The sequence below is a fragment of the Papio anubis genome, chromosome 5 (genome assembly GCF_008728515.1).
Source record: "Papio anubis isolate 15944 chromosome 5, Panubis1.0, whole genome shotgun sequence".
NCBI classification, from domain to species: domain Eukaryota; kingdom Metazoa; phylum Chordata; class Mammalia; order Primates; family Cercopithecidae; genus Papio; species Papio anubis.
This window is the reverse complement of record NC_044980.1, coordinates 121,848,464-121,869,980: the sequence shown is the minus strand read 5'-3', so window position 1 is coordinate 121,869,980 and position 21,517 is coordinate 121,848,464. Positions and strand designations below refer to the sequence as shown.

At 39.9% G+C, this 21,517-nt stretch overlaps 1 protein-coding gene across 1 annotated transcript; it reads right to left on the bottom strand.

The window, feature by feature from the left end:
• Positions 1 to 629: 629 nt before the first annotated feature.
• On the bottom strand, positions 630 to 20,126 carry ISOC1 (isochorismatase domain containing 1). Its single transcript, XM_003900065.4, has 5 exons — positions 19,709 to 20,126; positions 9,713 to 9,832; positions 9,401 to 9,604; positions 7,723 to 7,839; positions 630 to 1,853 (listed from the first exon to the last, which is right to left on the bottom strand). The coding sequence occupies exons 1-5, from the start codon at positions 20,015 to 20,017 to the stop codon at positions 1,707 to 1,709; spliced, it is 897 nt and encodes a 298-aa protein (XP_003900114.1). The 5' UTR covers positions 20,018 to 20,126; the 3' UTR covers positions 630 to 1,706.
• Positions 20,127 to 21,517: the final 1,391 nt, after the last annotated feature.

Below are 21,517 nucleotides of genomic sequence, written 5' to 3'. Positions count from 1 at the left end.
CGTCACATAATTGGTTTCATCTGTGAAAAGGCTTCACTGTGCTGGTATTTCACTGAGCCCTGAAAGGTTTGGGGGTGCAGTGGAGGAAAACAGTTGTTTGTGAGTTAAATTCTCGCTATTTCAAATATGGTCCTTTCTGAACAGCACTAGTGGAAACTGTCCACTTTTTGGAAATGTGAACTGTCACCTCAGGCTGCACAAGAGACCTACTGAGTCAGCATCAGCATTTTAACAAGATCCTCAAATAATCTGCATTCATATTAAAGTTTGAGAAGCACTAGGTTAAATTTAATAAAAACTTTTTAAAGGTGCAGAAAGCTTTGATTCCTCTTTTTTGACACTTTTTGACACATAAATGGTTGGAAAAAAGTATTTAAACATACCAGGTTGCTATTTGTTACCACTGCCAATAGGAAAAATAAAAAAATCTACTGCTCTTAATGAAGAAGGCCTTTCACCCTTTAGTAAAATCCATCTGCCCCTATCTACAAAGGATTTTCCTTCTTTGAAAACTCCCATGAGTTGAAAGATTATAAATATCAAGATTTTATTACCTTAAATAAATATTAGAATCCTGGAAGAATACTCATAGAGCCATCTTGTGGAGGACAAAATAATTTCAATCACAATACATTTTAATTACTTTAATATAAAAGACAGCAATGTTCCACATTTCACATATTTGAAAAACATTTCAAAACCCTCTAATAAGTATTTAACGAAAAAAATGTATCGAAGAGTAACAATGACCACAAAATTAATACTACCAGATCATTACTGATACTTTTTGCATTACAATATTTGGAGAGCAGGTGGAGAAAATATAGAACAGAACATGAACATTTTAAAACGATATTCTACCCAGGCTTTATCTTTTTGCTAAATCTTGTGGACACTAGAAGACATATTCAAGATGGTTGTAAAGATACTCAGCTAAAGTCACACTTCAAAGATGTTAAAACAGCCCTCCACCAATAATATGGCATTGCAAACCCTTCTATCCCATCTGTTTACAAATTTAAACAATGATCCAATGAGCTTTTCTCGGTAAAAGATTCAGTTAAAAGACAGAACATTAACAGAGATTTAGTAACAGTGACCGAAATAAGAAATCGGTGTAATCAAGAAAGATATGTAATTATTCAACATCATTTGGTATGGACACATCAATGCAACTCACTCAGTAAGTGGACAACATTGTGAGGGGAGTGGGTAACATGATCCAGAGTCCTGTGGGTAAATTCATATATAATAATCTTATTCCAATCAATCTGTAAAGTAAAAGCACTACATCCACATTAACAATATAACATCTTACAGTAATATAAAAGTGAAATCATTATTGGTACTTCATTTTCTTTAAAGTGCACAATTTAAGAAAACTTCACAAGAGTCTGCACTTTTGAAAGATACGATCAGAGTACACAGTATAGACAAAACAGGCACCTTCATTATAATTTTTTTAATAAATAAAAGCACATTAACAAAAAAGGAAGGTAAGCAGCACCAGAAGCCTTTGACATTTGTAACTAAATGCTGGTACCCAAATGGTCTAGCTGGTTAAGTTTCACTAAGAGGCGCAAAAAAGGAGCCGTTTTTGACTTAACATTTTAATTCTAGTAGAGATAAGAAGAGCTTGTGTGGGCTTGCAGTCCTTCACCTGACTGTCCTTCACCAGTGGGTAGCATACCAGTTCTTCAAATGTCCTACACTTTGGAAAGCAGACCCGACTCTGGAGCACTCGCCTTAATTAGATTCTGAATTTCCTTGAATTTTGGATGGTCCTTATCAGCTACCAGCTGAAGCAGAACAGCCTCACTCGTGGTCACTATGATCCCAGTTCGAGCAAGACGCTTGAACAAAAAGATAAAGGCAAATCAAGAAATGAGCATGAGAATGAACACTATTTTGAAAGAGTAAGACTATCCTGGGATGCAATAATTAGTGTCCTTTACTGAAACCATGATTCCCAGCCATACCGTCAAGTTCAGTGATGGGGATGGATTTCAAGACCGGCCATACCACAAAGTCAATATTATTATTCTTAATATTAGTAAAATGGACTAGGAATAAGTAAAAGGGAAAAGGTAGCCAATGTTATGACATGTGTGCCCAGAACAGGAGAGTCATCAAGGCTAATGACTGTAAAACATGAGATAAGAGAAAGAAAAAGAATGGGTTTTACTATATGCCTGTCATTGAACATCTGGACATTTAGTTGTTGCTATTTCCTGAACACTACTGGCAGGTTTGTGCTTCATCTCTTACTCATTCGTTGACTCAAATGAGGGCTGCTTGTGACTTCTAAATTTATTAAACTTTTATTTCTATTTCTACTACTGAGATTTTTTAAAAGGTGCCTCGGTCCACTTTTCCCCCTCTGTAGTTTAACTGATAATACATGAGATCGTGATGCATATTAATACTTATGCCTGGCACTCCTGGCATTTTGTAGCTCTTCATGTTTTAAAAATGGACGGGTGTGTAATGTTTCTAAAGCTCCATTAGCTGTGTTATGGATATAACTGTAGCTGCTAGAACATTACATTAGTAATTTACTATCAAATTTCATATAAATTGTTTAATTGGATTAAAACTACTATAAGAATTAAAATGATGGTTCTTAATTTCTTTTTACTGCACCCAAACATCTGACCTATAGCATAGGAGTCCTTCCTATAATTAAGAGTACCCTTGTTTAGAAATGACCGGTGCTAAAAGATCTCTCTCTGTGTGAAGAGACCCCCTGGATGATAAGGGAACCATCACTACTGCTGCCATCATAAACATTTTAGTACCACTAAACAAGAGTGTAAAATTCAAGGTTGTGTAAAGTTTCACTGACAGGTCAAGAATGTCCTTGCCAAACTGCCCCAGTGTAATCATAATACTAAGGACAGAAATCTCAAGGAGGAAAAGAGAGAGAAAGGAGAAGAGAAAGGGGAAGGAAGGCAGGGAAGAGAGCAAAGTCAGGGGGAAAGGGGAAAGGGAGGAAAGGAGGAAAATAGAAGAATTCTATAGCACAGATTCATTCTCTGGATTTATGTGTTATCAGAAATCCCAGGGAAAAAAAGACACAAACTGTTATCACAAAAAGCATATATGTAAAACGCATGAAAGAGGAAGTGGTTGGAAACAATTCCTAGGCAAGTCAGAGGAAAAAACCCAGGAAGCACTTGCATAGCTAAATATACTTGCAGAGTGTAAGTCAGTCTTCCTTCAATAGCTGTACATCAGCAGACTGAACCTTTCCACTGGCAGACTCTTTATTTTTATCCGTAATGAAGTAGAAGGAAGTATAAGCCACAACCTACTTGTCAGAAAGCAAGCTTGGACCTCAACGACCAGTACAGAAAAGGGTGCAGGGCAGCTAACCAGAACTTGGCAGTTATTTTTAAAAACAAAACAAAACAAAAACAGCAGGTATTTATGGGGGTTGGGGGCCTGGGGTAAGGCCGTATGCTTAGACACATACCAGGGGTGAGTTATCTCTGAGGATTTTTTTAAGACTTCTGGAAGCCCTAATTTCCTCCTCCTTGCTTTACAGTCAGCTGATTAATCATATCAAAACCATTCAAAACTATGAAAAGATCATGTGCTTGCTTCAGACAGAAAGGCAGATAATAAATGTGATAAGCTGCAGTCCAGTTGTGTGAAAACAGCACTGAATGTCTATTCATTCATGTCCAGCTCTCCCCATCACCAGCTGCCTAGCCCTGCCTTCCTTACTGCTCACTGTTGAATCAATGGACTTGCAATGATTCAGTTTGAATCAAGGACTAAATCATAGGCTTTCAATGTCTGTGAAAGTGCTTTACACTATGTACTCCAATGTGCCAATAAAGGTTAGTTCTCAACAATCTCCCCAGTTCCTTAGTGAGGCAGGAAGGAGAGAAATATGTTCCCAGGTCTAAGGAAGGAATCTGGTGACCCTGGAAGAAGCCTGTCTACAATGTTCAGTCTTCCCTAGTGCTCTACTGACCTGAGCCTGGTCCATTACAGCCTAACAAGCCTCAGTGATGCTGAGACTCAGGTGACCATGGCAGGGGCAGAGTGGGAAATGTACATCACAGAAATACCTTTTAGGAAAGTGAAACCCATACTCTATTACTTTGTTTCAAGATTGAAATGTGGCCAACACTGACTGGGTTTTAAAATAATCTAGCCAGGAACCCGTGTTAGAGAAAGGTGTAGCTTAGCAAACGCAATAGTTTTCAATCTGGCTCTTAGCCGTTCCCACAGTGCCTGCCCTTTCCCAACCAAAGAAGGCGCCTGAGCAGAGAAAGAACAGCAGGAGCTTTCCAAACATACCTAGCAGGTCCCTGCCCACCACCCTGACAGTGCTGGTCCCAAGTCCACTTTCTCTCCTGGCTTAAAATGGAGCAATTAAAACTCCAGCCATTTAATGCACAAGAATACCTGTGCATTAGACTTCTAAAGTTCTCCCCTTATACTTGCAAAACTAATCCAACTAGGCCAAAGGAAAAGAAGGGTTGCTCTGACCCACAAACCTAAAAAATACATGTGCACTAAGTCATGAAAGCCTCAGAGAGGGGGGGGCAAAAGACTAAACCCACGAGATTTCCAAGCAACACTAAAACTCCCCAGAAGTACAAGGACATCAAGGTCAAGAGAGGATTTTATTCGCTTATTCTCCATGCACTCTATAATTGTTAACTGAAAGAAGTAATGTCTTTCAGATGACAAATACCCAGAAAACATTTCTTGAATAAAGCACATGCCGCAGACTCTGGTACAGTGAAGTTTCAATAATGCAAACTATGAATCTTAAAATAACCTTAACAGGCAATTTAGCTAGTCTTGGGAATTATCTTAAGTAGTTATGTTCTAAAGGAATAGAGAGGAAGGGAAGTGGACCACAATGGTATTTTAACTTTCACACTTAAGGAAACAAACCAGAACACTCAACATCGCCCGCCCCCCCCCCCCGCCCCCCGCCTCAATTTTGGGAACAAGGTAAATTGCCTCTGTATCAAATCAAGACTAGGAGGAAAAAAATCTACAGTAAGGCAGGTCTTCCCTATCAATCACCACCTGACTCATCTATGATCGGTTTTCCCTTTCAACCTCAACACTTTAACCCCAGGCAACGCTGCTCCTCCAGGTCCTTCTAAATCCACCCCAGAAAACAGATTATTTCCCTCCCTTCTCAGAACTTCCAAGAGCTAGTCCCTTCTGGGTCTTAGATGCTATATACTTACACATTTCTGGTGACTAACCTCATGAAGACAACAATCAGCAACAACAAAAAAAGCAGCAGCTAACACCTGAGTATCGACTGTGTCACGCACTGCCCTAACTGCTATCAATATATTATCTTATTCCATTCTCACAAAAATCCTATCATCTTGTCGGTATTATCATTTCCATTTCACCAATGAGAAATCTGAGGCATAGAGATTACACAACTTGTTCAAGGACACAAATTTACAAAACACCAGAACCTGCGTGCAAACCCACATTATCCCCACATTGTGTGGATTCCTAATCTGAAAGATTACAGACTGCCTCTCAAAGAATGGTTCAGATGGGAATTGTTTTTAATCTGAGTCTTGTGCAAAGACAGAATTGCCAATCAAAATTTTGTCATTAAGTTGCCATAACAAAGACATATCTAAGAAAATATGAATGCAGGAAAAAAGTCCTTGGAAAAAAGTCCTTTTTTACAAGCAAGGAAGTTTGCTTTGTGTTTTTCATTTCTTACCTCCAAAGTTCTGGACCTCAGCATTACAATAAAGGTCTATCCACGGTGGCTTAAAGAGCTGCTTGCTGAGGTGGTGAGGACCTGACAGTGAAGTGTTTAAACTCAGGTTACCAAGAAAACTTGAAAAGTAGGAGTTGATTAACTCATGACTGTAAGAATGGATTAAAGGTCTGGCCAGGTGCAGTGGCTCATACCTATAATCCCAGCACTCTGGGAGGCTGAGGCAAGTAGATCACCTGAGGTCAGGAGTTCGAGACCAGCCTGGCCAACATGGCAAAACCCCAACTCTACTAAAAATACAAAAATTAGCCGGGCGTGGTGGCGGGCACCTGTAATCCCAGCTACTCAGGAGGCTGAGACAGGGAGAATTGCTTGAACCCAGGAAGTGGAGCTTGCAGTTGAGCCGAGATTGCGCCACTGCACTCCAGCCTGGGCAACAGAGCAAGACTCCATCGCTCAAAAAGAAAAAAAAAAAAAAAAAGGATCAAAGGTCTTCATTGAGACTGGAAGCAGCAGCAACACTTAGTACCTAACTACCAGAGAATCTAATAGCCTAATGGACTTGAAAATAGCTAAACAAAATAAATAATTTCTATTTGTAATTTCAACATAGGATTCTGCTTCAGCAGTAATAGAGAAGGGAGGGCCAATAAGGACCCTAAAACAACTGCTGTGGCCAGCTACCTGCCTGCTTCCCACCACCCTGTGGCCCTGTACTCTTCTCCCTTCTTTCCTCTGATAAGCCCCTCCCCTTTCTCATTTGCTCTACCTTACCACTACCACACACTAGGCTAAAGGGATGAGTTAGCATTCCTACTACAGACAAGGTGGTTCACAGGCCAGACTGTGCATAGGACACTGGAGGGTCTCAACAAAACAAACCCATGTATTTCCCATTCTCAACAAACAGTTAAAGAACTCAGCAATTAAATTCACATGCACATTCCTTTAAAATTATTACAAAATTAGAACTAAATATGAGAGAGAGAGAGAGATTAAACCACAGTATGGAGTGAGTATTTCCTAGGATTATGTGGTAGTTTGCTTTTTAACAGTCTCGGAAAAGAAAACGCTTGACATCCTATTCTTGGGCAATGTTGACAGAGAATTACAGACTCCCTGATTCCACGGGACATGGTGACACTCTAATGCCAGAGTACCATGAAAACAGTGGATGTGGTGTCCACAGTCAATGACACACCTCCTAGTCCCAGAAATTCAAGTCTGAGGAAATCTAATAGTCATCTCTTAGTATCCACAAGGAATTGGTTCCTGGATGCCACCCCACCCCATACCAAAATCTACAGATGCTCAAGTCCCTGATATAAAATAGCACAGTATTTGTATATAACCTGTGCACATCCAGTATACATTAAATCATCTCTATATTGCTTATAATACCCAATACAATGTAAATGCTACGTAAATAGATGTTATTCTGTACTATCATTCTATTTCATTGTTGTGATATTATTTTTTATTGCTTTTTATTTCTATTCTATTCTATTTATTCTATTATTTTTATTTCTGATATTTTCTATCTGTGGTTGGTTGAATCCACAGACATAGAACCTGCAGATACAGAAGGTCCCCTACATGTTAAACCAGGTTAGGCCTGCTCTGCTCTAGCTTTTGGCTAAATGAGTTAAACCCAGTTGAGCTATTTTTAATTTGCAAACCTCTAAACAGTTTAGGTTAGGCTTCTTGGAATATCTCCTAGTTCATGTATAAAACTAGGGCAAACATATGATGAAAGATGCAAAGGACTTTGTGGCAATGCTAGAAACCTAGATCTAAGGAGAAAATGAGACATAAAATAGGATATGGTGGTAAGGCCTTAAGGGTCAGTCAGTATACAGTTGAAATCAATCAGCCTGATGTTGCCAGACCAAACTCAAATTTAGGAGGTAAACATTTCATTACTGTTAAACATCCAGTATTCTTCTAATTTATTTGGAAACCTTGACAAATGATCTATTTCCAAGCAGGACAATTACCTCGAGGGCAAACATCCTGTCCATCATGCTTCTTGATGAGGTGGCATCAGCAACAATATGAACCTCCACTCCTCGGCCAACTAGCTCCAGGGCAGTTTGTTGGATGCACACATGAGTCTAGTAGGAAAGTACAAAAATTGTATGTAATAACATGATAAACTAACAGTAGCTGACAAATGTACAACAACATGATAAAGCAGACAGAGCACTACAAATCATCTAAGGACCCTGTTCTACATCTAGTTTTGCTTCTGATTAGCTAGATAATCTGGAGCATAGAACAGTATCTCTGGCTTTGGTTTATTCATTTGTAAAATCAGGAACTGAATTAGGCCAATGTTTCTGATACTAAGAACCTTAAACATATTCTTAGAGTTCTACAAGAATTTGTTAAAGATTTTGCTTCACGTGGTCTGGATGACCTTCACATAGCTGAATTACTAGCACTCAGTTTTGGTGCAACTTTGAGTTTATTTCTTCATTCACCCTAAGTGTCCAACATGAAGAATGAGTCTGCAGTCTTGCAGACGGAGAACTTAGTGGGAAAACTGAGTCATTACAGGGCACTCTGTAGTAAAGGTAGGCCAAGTTAAAAATAACTTATGACACAGGCAAAAAACACCCAGTTCATATCATTAGCAAATGTATTATACAGATTCCATCTTTGTAAGGACTAACTTGTGACAATTCATTAACAGACACTATAGAGTGAAAACAGGCTTCAACAATAACTGAATCATGTATTACAACCAATGAAAGTACATTTCAATGATGCCACAATGTCAACTTTATCTTCACATGACAAGAGAGTTTTGGAGAATTATCAAATGACACCTCATTAAAATTAGCATTGTAGGACTACTCAAAGATAATTGTGATTGAGCATAAGGTCTAATGATGATGAACAAGCAAAAAAAAAAGTGCAAAGCCAGCAACAGCACTTGGTACGACCTATTTACACAAAACAGGCTTCTTCTTTACTGTGTCAAAATACAGAAATATTGAGCACACATCTAAGCCTGAGGAAGTATCTTTCTACTATTAAAATCCACTACTATAAAACTTACCTTCAAATTGTCAAAATCACATTAAATTAATATTTTGATTTCACTGTTTTAATGTTTTTTTTCATAATTTTTAAAATTTTAGTTTAACAGTTATTTAAAAGCTAGGAATAAATCAATTGAAATCAGCAATAAGAATCCATTAGTATTTTTCCCCTGTAAAAAGATACATACATGATTTGAAGGACAATGAACTACATGACCTCCAAGGATTTTCTAGCACAAAAATATGACCTAACTGAAATCCTACAACACATATATTAAAATAATGCCTTTGGTGAAAATGTGTTCCAAAAGTAGTAGTTAAAAATACAGGACCAAGAATTAATCAGCTTACATACATTCAAGTCAGTTACACAACATCTCGGTATTTTAGTATCCTCTTTAATATGGGGAGACTACTGAGTATTTAGCTCTCACGTGGCTGTAAAGGACTTAGTAAATAAACAGCTATAAAAGGTTCAGATCAGTGCCATGCAAAGAGTGAACATAATACATGGTGGCTATCTTTCCTCATTATGCCTACATGGCATACCATCTACGAAATTATATTCCACAAATATCGAGTTTTCTATAAATAATATTGTGCCTAAATCATAGTAACAGGTACTTACTTCTACTCCAAATAATACAACACTCCTGACTCCGGGAATCTCTGCTAATGCTGCTTCTACTTCTGGTAATACCATTGAAAACTTGGTCTTTGGAAGTACCAGTTTTACACCTGTTAAATCAATTTCTTGAACCGTGCTCCCAAGACCTTTAGGATACTGTTCTGTTACAATAACAGGTATTCCTAAAATCCGGGCCCCTTGCAACTGAAAAAAATAACCAAACACAAAAACAATTAGCTATACATATATATGTGTACATATGAGTATATATCATGATTCAGCAAATACGACCAAATAAACAAACAAGCATACCAGTCTTTGTCCCACACTAATAATATCCCCAAAATACTTGATGGCTGGTCTGAACCTTTCTTGCATATCACAGCAGAAAAACACAGTGCTTGAAGGTGTAAGATTTCCCAGGGTAGTGAGCTGAGGAGAAAAGAAAAAGAATGACTTAGCACTTGTTATACAATGACAATTATTTTCAGTGGAGGTCAATAAAGGAAGAAAAATGGTCCTATTGTTTGAGTCAGTAAGTCAATTTCTACAGCTATTATCCAAAAAAAAAAATATGAATTACAGGAAAAAAAAAAACCAAAAAGATGTTCTCTGAATTGCTTTTCATAGTGGAAATCAGAAATGAACCAACCAACAATACAGACATGGTATAACACATTTTAACACATTCGCATGACAAAACATTCTTTAGCCAATTAAAACACATATGTATATATGTCTTCAAAGAATTCATACCATGCAAGGAAAAATACTCATAATGTTAATTTTTCAAAAGTGAAGTTCAATAGTATTTCAATAATGTAAAAGTATGAATAAAAGTAGTAGTACATTACAATATTAACAAGTGGTTATATAATTAGGGGTGTTGGTAATTTCTTTTTTTTATATCATTCCTTTATTTTCCAAGTGTTATTTAAACAGATTTCCTGAACGTTATTTAAAGAAGTTTCTTTATAATCAGAAAAAGTGTTACAATAGAAAAAAATCTGATGTTGCTGCTTGTAAGTATAAAAAGTAAAACTTAAAATATCTGTAGCAGGAACATAAAAACTAAAAACAAAAAACAGAAGCAAATCCAGAATTACTGCTATCAAGATAGAAATATGCAAATGCTATTCTCAAGAATAACTTTCAGAGTTCAAACAAAATGCAGCGAAATGATACCAAGCACACCATTGCTGTTAAATGAACTGTTGTCTGCTTCACAAGGAAGGGACCCATATCTGACATCTCCATTCTTAAACTATAGTTATCACAATAAGGAAAGTCAATGAATTAAGATGAAAAGTGGATAGATTTCCAAACCTCGTATTAATTGCTGTAGTTGGTCTATAACAATTTGGGCTCAATATGGATCCACCAAAAAGCAAAAATCACCACTAAATATGAGAATTTACTCTCACTGGATTCTTAAAAGTCTGAGGTGCTTTTCTTTCTTTTGCAAATTGCAGGAAGTTCTGGTCCTGAATGAACCACTATCAACACCCTTCCTAACCGCTCCCTTAAATCATGCCTCTAATTATCCTATTTTGCTTCCCCTAAAACCACCTACAGATAACGATTATTAATAATATTCTAGAGGAGTCTGTGTCTGGATTATATGGTGTGGCTGCACCACCAGCACAGCCTTAGACTCTCCTTAGTGTCTCTGCAGGTGGTTGACTCTTCGGAAACAATTACTACATGAATTAAATTAACCATTAAGAAATATTTAATCCTTAATGATGTAACTGTTCTAATTGGTTTGCACTTTGTTTGATCTATGTTCTGGTCTGAAGTACCCTGGCACTTTAATCTCCCTCTGGTACTGACTCTATAGATGTGTATTAATTAGCCATGCACAATCCAATACCAAATTCATGTTACCATGTGAGAGCCACCTGTAATTCTTACTCTATGTATAGGGTTTTCCCACTTTTCCAATAAAGTATGATTAAAATAAATTCTCAAGCATATTATATATTCTAGCTTTGGCTGTTTCTTTGTTTAATTTTTAATGCAAGTATTATGCCTCCACTTTGGTCATTTTCAAAAGCAGTGACTAGGATCCTATATATAAATATAAATGCATTGCTGGGAAGGCCAATTTTTGTGCATTTAGGATACTATTTTAAAAACCAATCACTAAATTATCTGTAAACATCAAATATTGACTCAAAAGGCTCAATATCTACATTTTTATAAATTTGAATAATGGACTCCTAAGCATTCACAACGTGTTTAGGGCACACTACATAAAGCAGTTTGCCTGCAGCAGGCCTACTGAAATAACCGTAATGCAACTAAGCCAGTCTCACCATTCCACAACAGGTGAGAACCAGCAAAAAAAAAAAAAAAAAAAAAGTATGAAAAATAAAATTCCTGGGCAGTTGCATAAGTGTGGTGGATGCCATTCACTAACACGCTTAGAGCTTACACTTGCTTAGAATTCCAGCTCTCAGATCCTATTTTATACTGTATTGACTACCTCTGTATACATTCCTAACAAGTTTCATTGTCTGGATTCTAAATTAACAGAAGGTTATAAACAGCAAATCAGAAAGGAAACCGCTGGAGGCAGGCAAACTGATAGCAGCAAGAAATGATGGCTCACAGAGAAAAGATTCAAAATACAATAAAAACAGATCAAAACTCAAATAATGCTACAGTCTAGACCTCCAGTGGAGGAGTAACAAGCTGTTCCAACTTATAAACTAGGATAACATCATTCCAGCACACTAATTAAGAAACTGTTAAATTATATATTTCAGACAGACTACATTATAAAATGGTCAAGACATTTTTAAGTTGAGGTGTTTAAAGGAATAAATCCTTACCTACCCAGGAATCCTAAATATCCACAGTTGTGGTCTCCAGTTCTTGCTAGCTGATGTTTCCTGCCCTTCACTTTAGCCATGAGTTCTGGACAGGGGACCGCATCAGATGTGTCATATTAGACACAAATTGAGGTAAAAAATACAGCCCTAAAATCCTCACTGCCCTGCGAAATCTCTCTTCTATAGGAACTTACCATCCACAAACTCAGTAAACAAAGAAACCACAGAGAATACAGTGGCAAGGAATGTTTTTAAAGCAGAGTACAGGTTACAATTTACGGAATAAAAATACCCTACCTTTCATAGACATTCTCCACATGCTCTTGAATACAATGTGGAGAGTATCTGTGTGAGGTGTTTAACTTCCAACATCCTCTTAAATGTGACTGCACTTAGTACTTTGCTTCTTAAGAGTAGAGTATAAAGGGGGAAGAGTAACTTTACAGTGGAGAGACCTGAGGACTATGTCTCAGCCAGGTGATCAAGATTAATGTAATTAATGGACATCATGATAATAACATGTACCCTTGATATGATGCGACGAGAATGACCCCCATGACCTTCCTCTTGAAATTTCACAACCCCGGTCCAACAATGAGAAAAACATCAAATGAATCAAAACTGAGGGACATTCTACCGAAATATCTGACCAGTGCTCCTTAAAACTGTCAAGGTTATTAAAAACAAAGTCTGAGAAACTGTTACAGAGTAGACGAGTCAAAGGAGACAAGACAACTAAATGTAATTGGTATCCTAGATTGGATTTTGGAACAGAAAAAGGACATAAGGGAAAAGCTAGTGAAATATGAATAAAGTGTGGTTAACAGTAAAGTACCAATGTTGGTTCTTTGGTTGTGACAAATGCATTCCAGGAATATCAAATATTAATGTTAGGGAATCTGGCTGGGCATGGTGGCTCATGCTGGTAATCCCAGCACTTCGGAGGCCAAGGTGGGAGGATCGTTTAAGCCCAGGATTGCGAGAGCAAGGCCTAGGCAACACGGTGAGACTTTGTCTCTACAAAACATATTTTTTTGAGACACAGTCTCACTCTGTCGCTCAGGCTGGAGTGCGGTGGCGCAATCTCAGCTCACTGCAACCTCCACCTCCCGGTTCAAGTGATTCTTGTGCCTCAGCCTCCCAAGTGGCCAGGATTACAGGCGTGCGTCACTGCACCCAGCTGATTTTTGTACTGTTAGTAGAGATGGGGTTTCACCATATTGCCCAGGCTGGTCTTGAATTCCTGGGCTCAAGTGATCTGCCTGCCTTGGCATCCCAAAGTGCTGGGATTACAGGCATGAACCACTATACCCAACCTACAAAATATATATATATATATATTTTTTTATTTATATATATATATATTTTTTTTCTTTTCCTCTTTTCTTTTTTTTTTTTTTTTTATTAACTGAGCTTGGCGGTCCGGCTCCTCAGGAGGCTGGACCTCTGAGATCCTCTGAGAATGGGAGGTTGAGGCTGCAGTCCAGCCTGGGCAACAGAGCAAGACCCTGTCTCACAAACAAGCAAAAAACAACAGGGAATCTGGGTACAGGAATATAGGAACTCTCTGTACTATCTTTACGACTTTATTGTAAATCTAAAGCTATTCTAAAATAAAAAGGTTTTTTTTCATGGCCTCCCTATGCTATGGTAGTTGGGGGAATAACTTCTATACTTTACAAACAGAAAGGAAGTTTTGTGGCTACCAAAAACATACTGAAAAACTTTAATCATGTCCAACCAATCCTCCCAAATCCTCACCCCAAATCCACATTAATTCCAACAGGCTGTTAAAATCACACAACTCTCTACATTTCGGAAATTTCTTACTTTGACTCATGAAGTTCTCTTAAACCAAAATCTTTAAGGTAACTAAAAATATCGCCAGTAGCCAAACTTTTACATGTTGCAACTGTAAGACAGTCAGTCCTGCCTCAGCAAATTAAAAGTGGACTGGACCAAATGTCACCAGGAATAAAAGCATAGCAACTACAGATCTATGCATATTCAAGGAATATAAACAAATCACATATAAATATATGTATCTACACACCTTCATATATCTATATGCCTACACAGTCTGACAAACACATTTGCACGATACATATACAAATATATATATATATATATATATTTAAATACAAAAACATGATCACAGCCAATGGCTTCCTCAAGCAAGAGTTTAAGAGATCAGATTCAAGTATAAATATTTTGTCCACTTTCTTAAGAATTGTCATAGCTGGGATTTGACCTTAGATTTCATACTCAAAAGACCTTTCACGTCACCCAGCCCCATAGCAAATTACTATAGCGATTTGGAATAATTAAAATTTGAAACTGTAAATGTGATGTTTAAAAAATTTGGTAGTCAATTAGAGTCACAAAATAGGCATGATCTGCCTGGGAGAAAGTCTGGAAGGGGACCTGGGGGATCATTATTTCACTCCCAAGTGTTTCTGAGGAAATCCGATGACCACAGCTATAGTAAGGCCTGGCTCCAATGTCAACTCACAATAGAGGTCTGTGATGTGACTCCCCCAGGTTACAATGATTCTCTTTATAGCACAAGCCTCAGTAGGCATTAGAATCTGAATCCAAATCTCAATTTCACTAATTTCGATTACATGAACTTAGGTAAGTATCTCCAAATGCAATTTCCTTACTATAACACAGCAAGGAAAACAGTATCTACATTATAGGGGTATTTCAAGGATTAAATGGGCTTCATATAATCAATCAATAAATTTATTAGGCTATTCTGATGTCCCTCATATATGAAAAACTATACTCTAAAACTCAGCATATGTTAAAACTTACCCTCTAATGAGGATAAATACAATTAAGATCCCTTTAGAAACCTATAAATATATATAGGAATGCTAACATTGCGTAACTTGTTATGTTAACATAATAAGCAGAATAAGGAAAGTGAATCATAAAGTAATTCATAAAGTAGATTTCCAGATGTTACCAAAACCTTACCAAATCACTGAAACAAGATTGTTCCTGGAAAAACAGATCTGGGACTTTTTAGTTTAGGCTGTGAAATAATACTTACTGGCTCTTATTTTTACAACATATTCACCCATTGTAAACACTGATGTCACAGGCATAAGGTTACAACCCTAGCCTATCAGATAAGGTATGAGTTTTCTAAATCCCCAAAAGAGGCCAGCTGTCTCCACCCACCCCAGGGGTAAGGACTGAAGAACTCCTTAAGACTGTGCCTCAGACTGGGGTGAAGGTGAAGCTAGACAAGCCCAGGACCACAAGAACATTTGAATCTACATTAGGATTCCCTTGGTTAACTAAATGCAAGAAAAAAAATTCAAAATTCAGATTATAGCTCCTACTCTCACAGTTTATTTATAGGTAGCTCTAATGTATTCACAAGGAGCAAAAAAGGATACAATGCTTTAGGTATTATTCTGGAATGTTAATTTTTTTAAGTGACACACATCAAACCAGTGGGGTGGAGACAATACAACCACCTCAGGATCCAGCTGTCTCCTCACTGAGCATTATCTCATCTACCCACTCTTCCTGCCACGCTCCTGAGGCAAAGGTCCTGTAATCAAAAACCACTACCTTCAAACTATCAAGCCAAAGGCGGACAAGGTTCCTTTCCTCCTGCCTTCCCTCCCTTCCCACCATGAACCTGTCAGTCTCTTCTAGCTATAAAATGTTCATGCCCCTGTTTAAAATAATAATAATAGCAATAAACTTCCAAGAAAATGAAAGCTGGAGCAAAATGCCCTGCCAGTTAATCATTTTGGGAAAAGGTCAAAATAACCTTCCCTGGGAAGCCCTTACCTTCTGGCCACAGAAAGCTGCCAAAGCCTTCCCTGCTATGTACAGAAGTAAAATCCCCTCACTGGCATCCTTCTTACACTGTCCATTTCCTCCTCCCTTCTCCCAAGGCTGTGTCTTTCCTGGCCACAGGCTGGAAAATTCACTGGTGGTGGCATGATATCACATTTATGTAAATTCCCATAGTTAAATGTTTCCTTTAGTTAAAACTTAGAAAATACCTTTTGAAAAATTAAAACTTTCAAGTCATAAAAATGACCTAAATTCCCACTATATAATCCTCTCATTTACCTTCTTTCCCGTGTCTCAAAATTCATCAGATCTCAAGCATTTAGCTGCAGACATACAAACTAAGCATGAAACATGAGCTATGCCTTCATCTACCTGAGCTGTCAGCAGACATTGTTACTTTGACAGAATATTTGAGAAAAGAAGTCACCAAAAACTTACCACAGCCTAATACTGGCAATGGGGGTTTTAAGGATCAGTTCTCAGAACCACTAACAAGCACGGGTGCAGTGTGTGGCAAAGGCAGCCACTGTGTTTCACAAGGTCATCAGCCACAGCTGTCAGAACAAGCATGAAGGCAACTCAGACCACAGCGCAAATGAAGAATACATTCTAGGCTAACAGTATGTGAGCCAGGGCCACAGAGGCTCCAGGGCCCAAGTGTGGAGAAATAATAAATCGCTATTTATGCAATGAACTACATGTGGCCAAACCTGTGCTCTTTGTCCCTGCCTTCAAGAAGGGGCCTAACATCCCCAGTAACATGTACTTACTGATGGGCCACCTTGAGTATTCCTAAGTGACAAGCATTTATTCCAAAGAACAAGGAGCAGCATCAAGACAAATAAACAAACAAGAGCTCAGGTTTGTGGCTTGTTTTCCAGACTGCTCAATTCTCATTAAACATGCAAGCAGTAGTGCTGTGTTTGGCTGTAAGTGACTCTCTGCATATGCCTGGCTAGCTCCTCCACACGCATTTGCGGAGGAGCTAGCCAGGCATATGTGGAGACTTGCCATGTAAACTGCAGCAAGTTACTCACCTCCACCTCCCTATGTTCTTCTGCACTTCTTCAAAGTTAAAGTTTCATTTATTAGGTAAGGAACAAGAATTAAATCCAAGTTTGCATTCACTGTGCCAGGCACTTAAAGCTGCCACTCACATGTTTGTGGAATGAACCGTATGGTCTCTTATAACCATAAAACATCCAAGTCTCTAGGATTATACTGTTAGGTTACAAAGGATATACTACAGTAGTCATGAGAATTATCATGACTTTCTGAGATTATACACACATATGCACATGTATGTGTGTATATATCTCTCTTCTCATATAGACATAAATAGGTATCAGAGGTATATACAGTATATACTGTGCACATATCTATGTATATGTCCCTTTCCTTTGTCTACTTCTAAGCTAGGAAAGGCATCTGGCTGAAGAATTCAAAGTGTAACTACTAAAATGAGATAATATAGAAGAGAAAATATTTTAAGAATTAAAAATAAAAAACTATGTAAGTGCAAAAATATAACTAATGCTTAAGAATTATTAGACCAGTTGGTGGAAAAAATATCTTTTGAAGATGGAACAGAGTAATGCTATTGTTATTTTAAACCTCACAAAAAAATGAACTATATATAATCTATACCAAGCAAAACATTTCAAAAGCCACAGGTGACCAGAATTACACAACGCCTTTTGAGAATGTACAAGCATTTTCAGGTACATACATTTCATTAATTTCGAGAATGTTTTTAAGAGCTGCCAGACCAAGGTCCTGAAATTTTCAAATATAAAAATCCTACCTTGGATGGGGGGGACTCTCACAGAGCTGGGGGCTAGTTTAGAATAGCATTATCTTAGATAAGAGCCCAGCCTCCCTCCCAGCCATAACAGGAGATGCTTCATAAAGAAGTCTGCATCCTAAGTATAATCCCAGACCTCTGCAGTTAGTATTTGGATTCTAGCCTTTATAAACGGACTTCTCGAAGGTGCATCCAACATCTGAGTATTCTGGCAGCAGTAACGTAAAAGGACTGACAAAGAAGGCTGCAGAGAGATGCCAGACACGAAAACCCTGGAAGATATAAAAATGGGGAGTCTTAAGCACCTAAGAACTGCAATTCCCTGTCTGGGCAGCAGGTCAGATTCTGGGGTATCAGATCACTGTACCCGGTTCCAGGTTCTCCAGTGGTAGACAGTGCAGTCTCTCAGACTTTGTCCTCTGAATGCAGAAACTTTATCCAAGCTAAAGTACCTGCTTTGGACACTTCTGGCACAGGTGTTGGGGTAACAGGAAACATCATCAATTCAGCTGCCAACTACAGCTGAAAAAAACTAGGGAATAATCATCAGAAAATGGCACTGTTAATGGGTACAAAAAACAAAGTTAGATAACAGGAATAAGGTCTAGTGTTCAGAAGCACAATAGGGTGACTACAGTTAACAATAATTTATTGTATATTTCAAAATAACTACAAAAGTGAATTTGGAACAAACAAACAAATGATAAATGTTTGAGGTGATGGATATTCCAATTACCCTGATTTGATCACTACACTTTATGCTTGAAACAAAATATCATGTCTCCTATATATATGTACAACTATTATGTGCCCATAAAAACTAAAAACAAAAAAGAAAGAAAATGAGTGTCATTTTCGCTCACTGCGAAAGCCCTTAAATATTAAAATCTCTTTTATCCCCGAATCCCACATTTCAGTTTGGTCTTCTGAAAGGAGTTTCTCAGCTAAAGAAATGATATTGACAGTGTACTACCTAAATTATACCTTATAGTCTTTCCTTTCCAAAATACAAATTCGCCAAGTGAACGCTCTGATCCTAAAGAGGGCGGGAGATTAACCCGCCTAGCAGGAGAGCACAGCTTAAAATAAATGCTTGTAAGTAGTCCTCAGGTAGAACAACTATCCCAACCAGCAGGCCCAGGAACTCAAGGTCTAGCTTAAGTTGGGTATTTGTATTTAAGAAGGAATTACAATCCTGGAGTTAAATGACTTTTTCAATAAAGGCGACAAAATGTAATCAAGTCAGTAGACACTTTACTAAGAGGAGGCTAAGCAAATGGTTATTTGCTTAAGGTTAGGGCGCTCTTAAGCCCAAGGACCCAAGAGCCTGGGAAGGCGGAGGGCTGGGGGAAGGGTTTGACTCCCGAAGTTTGCGTTTCCGCAAGTGGTTAACTTAACTCTAGGAACAAACCCTAAGACCAGTACTTCCCACAATCTCATTTCCCCCCATTCTGCATCACCCATCACCCCCCCAAAAAAACAGCTACTACAGCACAGCCCTTTGGTTACGCAGGAGACTGACTGGGACCTGCTCCTGGCATAAAAAGCGACTGCGGGCGACCAAGGACCACACACGTGGGGGCGTTCGCGGGCGCTGAAACCAGCTGCGAGGCCCACGTCCCCGCCGGGGATAGCTGGTGACCATCACCTTTGGACGGGGCATTCCCCAGCCGGCCCCGGAACTTGCGAAAGCCGCGCAGCCCTTCGGACTCAGCCACTCGTGCAGGGCCCGGGGCCCGGGCGGCTCGGGGCACCTGAGGAGCGCGGCGAAGGCGTGGACGGGGACGGGGACAGCACGGGGAAGACTCGGGAACAGGGAGGCGCGCGGCCTCCCGCAGGACCCACCTGGATCTGCAGCGGCACGAGGCGCACCTTGCAGCGCTCGCTCACCGCGAAGCCCTTGGGCAAGTCCACGTACTGGCCCCACTCCTCGGCGAAGAGCTGCACCACGAATTTGCGGTGCATGTCGATCTGGTCACCGTACAGGCTGAGGAACTTCTGGATGAGCAGCTCGTAGCCCGCGCCGTGCGGCACCGACAAGGGTCGCGCGAAGACAGAGAAACAGAAGAGCACCGGGACCGTGCCCGACGGCGCCCCCGCGCCCACGCCGCCACTATTGGGGAGCGCAAGGACCGCCGGCTCCGCAGCCGCCATGTTCCCCTGAGCGTCTGCGAGCTCCGAGGCCGCCGAGGCGCACCCAGCCGGCAGCCGCGGCCCCGCCTCCCGGCGCCGCCAGCCCGCCCGCCAGCTCGCGGAGGCGAAGGGGCGGGTCCTGACGATCGCGGTTCTTGCATTCTCCTCCCCGCCCGGGAGGGCGGGCCGCGGCTGAAGGGCGGGTGGTGGGGCCGGGGTGAGCGCGTGAGCCTGGGAGCGCCTGCGCTCGCCGGACGGGTCCGCCCCCTCCAGCTTCCCCGGCCACTGCGTCCCCGTAGCTCCCTGCTCGCGCCCCTTATGCTGCGGTTCTGACTGCCGGCAGAGCGCCTAGTGGTCTTGCAGACCCCAGACTCGCTTGGGCTGCCCCGTTGTTCTTGTCCCGGTGCTACAGCTTACACAAGGGTTTGCGCCACCCTTCCCCTAACGCTGGCCCTCTTCCCGGCTTCGCTCGCCTTTGAATGAGCAGTGTTCTTGGCAGTCTAGGGTTGTGGTTGGGTACACAGAGCCGCCAGGACGAGTTACCTGTTGGCTCTGTGCAGAGGCATCTTACAACCAAAGGGACAGTCCGATAGATACCCTAAGAAGATCAGCAGAATTTAATCCTTCCTTAGAGGGCCTGTCAAGGTTCAAGTTTTGTCTTTTTTCGGTCCCACAGAACACAGTATCTCTAGGAATGAATTCGATATCTGGCCTCCATTCATCTCAACCTATTTCCGGGAGGACTTGAATTGGTAATATAAATATTATTAATATTAAAAGCAAAAATCTGAACTTTATATTCAAACTGAGGATATCTGTTTTTAAGTTACTTGTAAAAGGGATCACTTTCGAATAAAACAATCCTCTGCCTTCTGCACACTGTAAGGCACTATAATAAACGAATTAGAAAGCATGCATTATGCACAGAAGTTCCTTGGAATTGAGTCCTGCGAAGATAGGCATGGTCTAAACATAAAATTAGATTTTAGGTATTAAAGCTGTCTTCTTCCAAGAAAACCTTTAAGGCAGGGTTTCCCAACTGACGCTGTTGACTTCTGGAATGGACATTTGTCTTTCTTGGGGATGGGATGTCTTGTGCATTTGTAGGATATTAAGCAGCATCGCTGTCTTCTACTACCACTAGATGCCTAGTGACCGCTTCTCCCTCTAGTCATGGCATTCAAAAATGTTTCCAGACATTGCCAATTATCACCCAGAGGGCAAACATGCCCCCTACTTGAGAACCACACTGCTTTGAAGTTATGAAAAGACCATCCTTCGGCGTTTCTTGCTCAAGTGTACCGAAGCAACTAGAAATAGTCACTTTTTTTCTGGTTCTCATCACACTTTGAGAGATCCCATTTAAAACTGTTGTCTGAACCCTTCTGAGCCAAAATGATATTTTTTCCAGATACCACTCCATTGCAAGATCTTATGCCATGACAATGCTCACCAGAGAAACCACCATAAGAGAGACACTATACTACCATGAAAACAACCAGAACAGATGAAGTTCTCTTA

Excerpts from the sequence above, each read along its gene's own strand:
- ISOC1 (XM_003900065.4), bottom strand. The coding sequence starts at position 20,017 with ATGGCGGCTGCGGAGCCGGCGGTCCTTGCGCTCCCCAATAGTGGCGGC. Across the intron at positions 9,605-9,712 it reads TTAGTGTGGGACAAAGACTG|TTGCAAGGGGCCCGGATTTT; the intron begins GTATGCTTGTTT and ends TATTTTTTTCAG. Across the intron at positions 7,840-9,400 it reads TTGTATTATTTGGAGTAGAA|ACTCATGTGTGCATCCAACA; the intron begins GTAAGTACCTGT and ends CTTTCCTACTAG.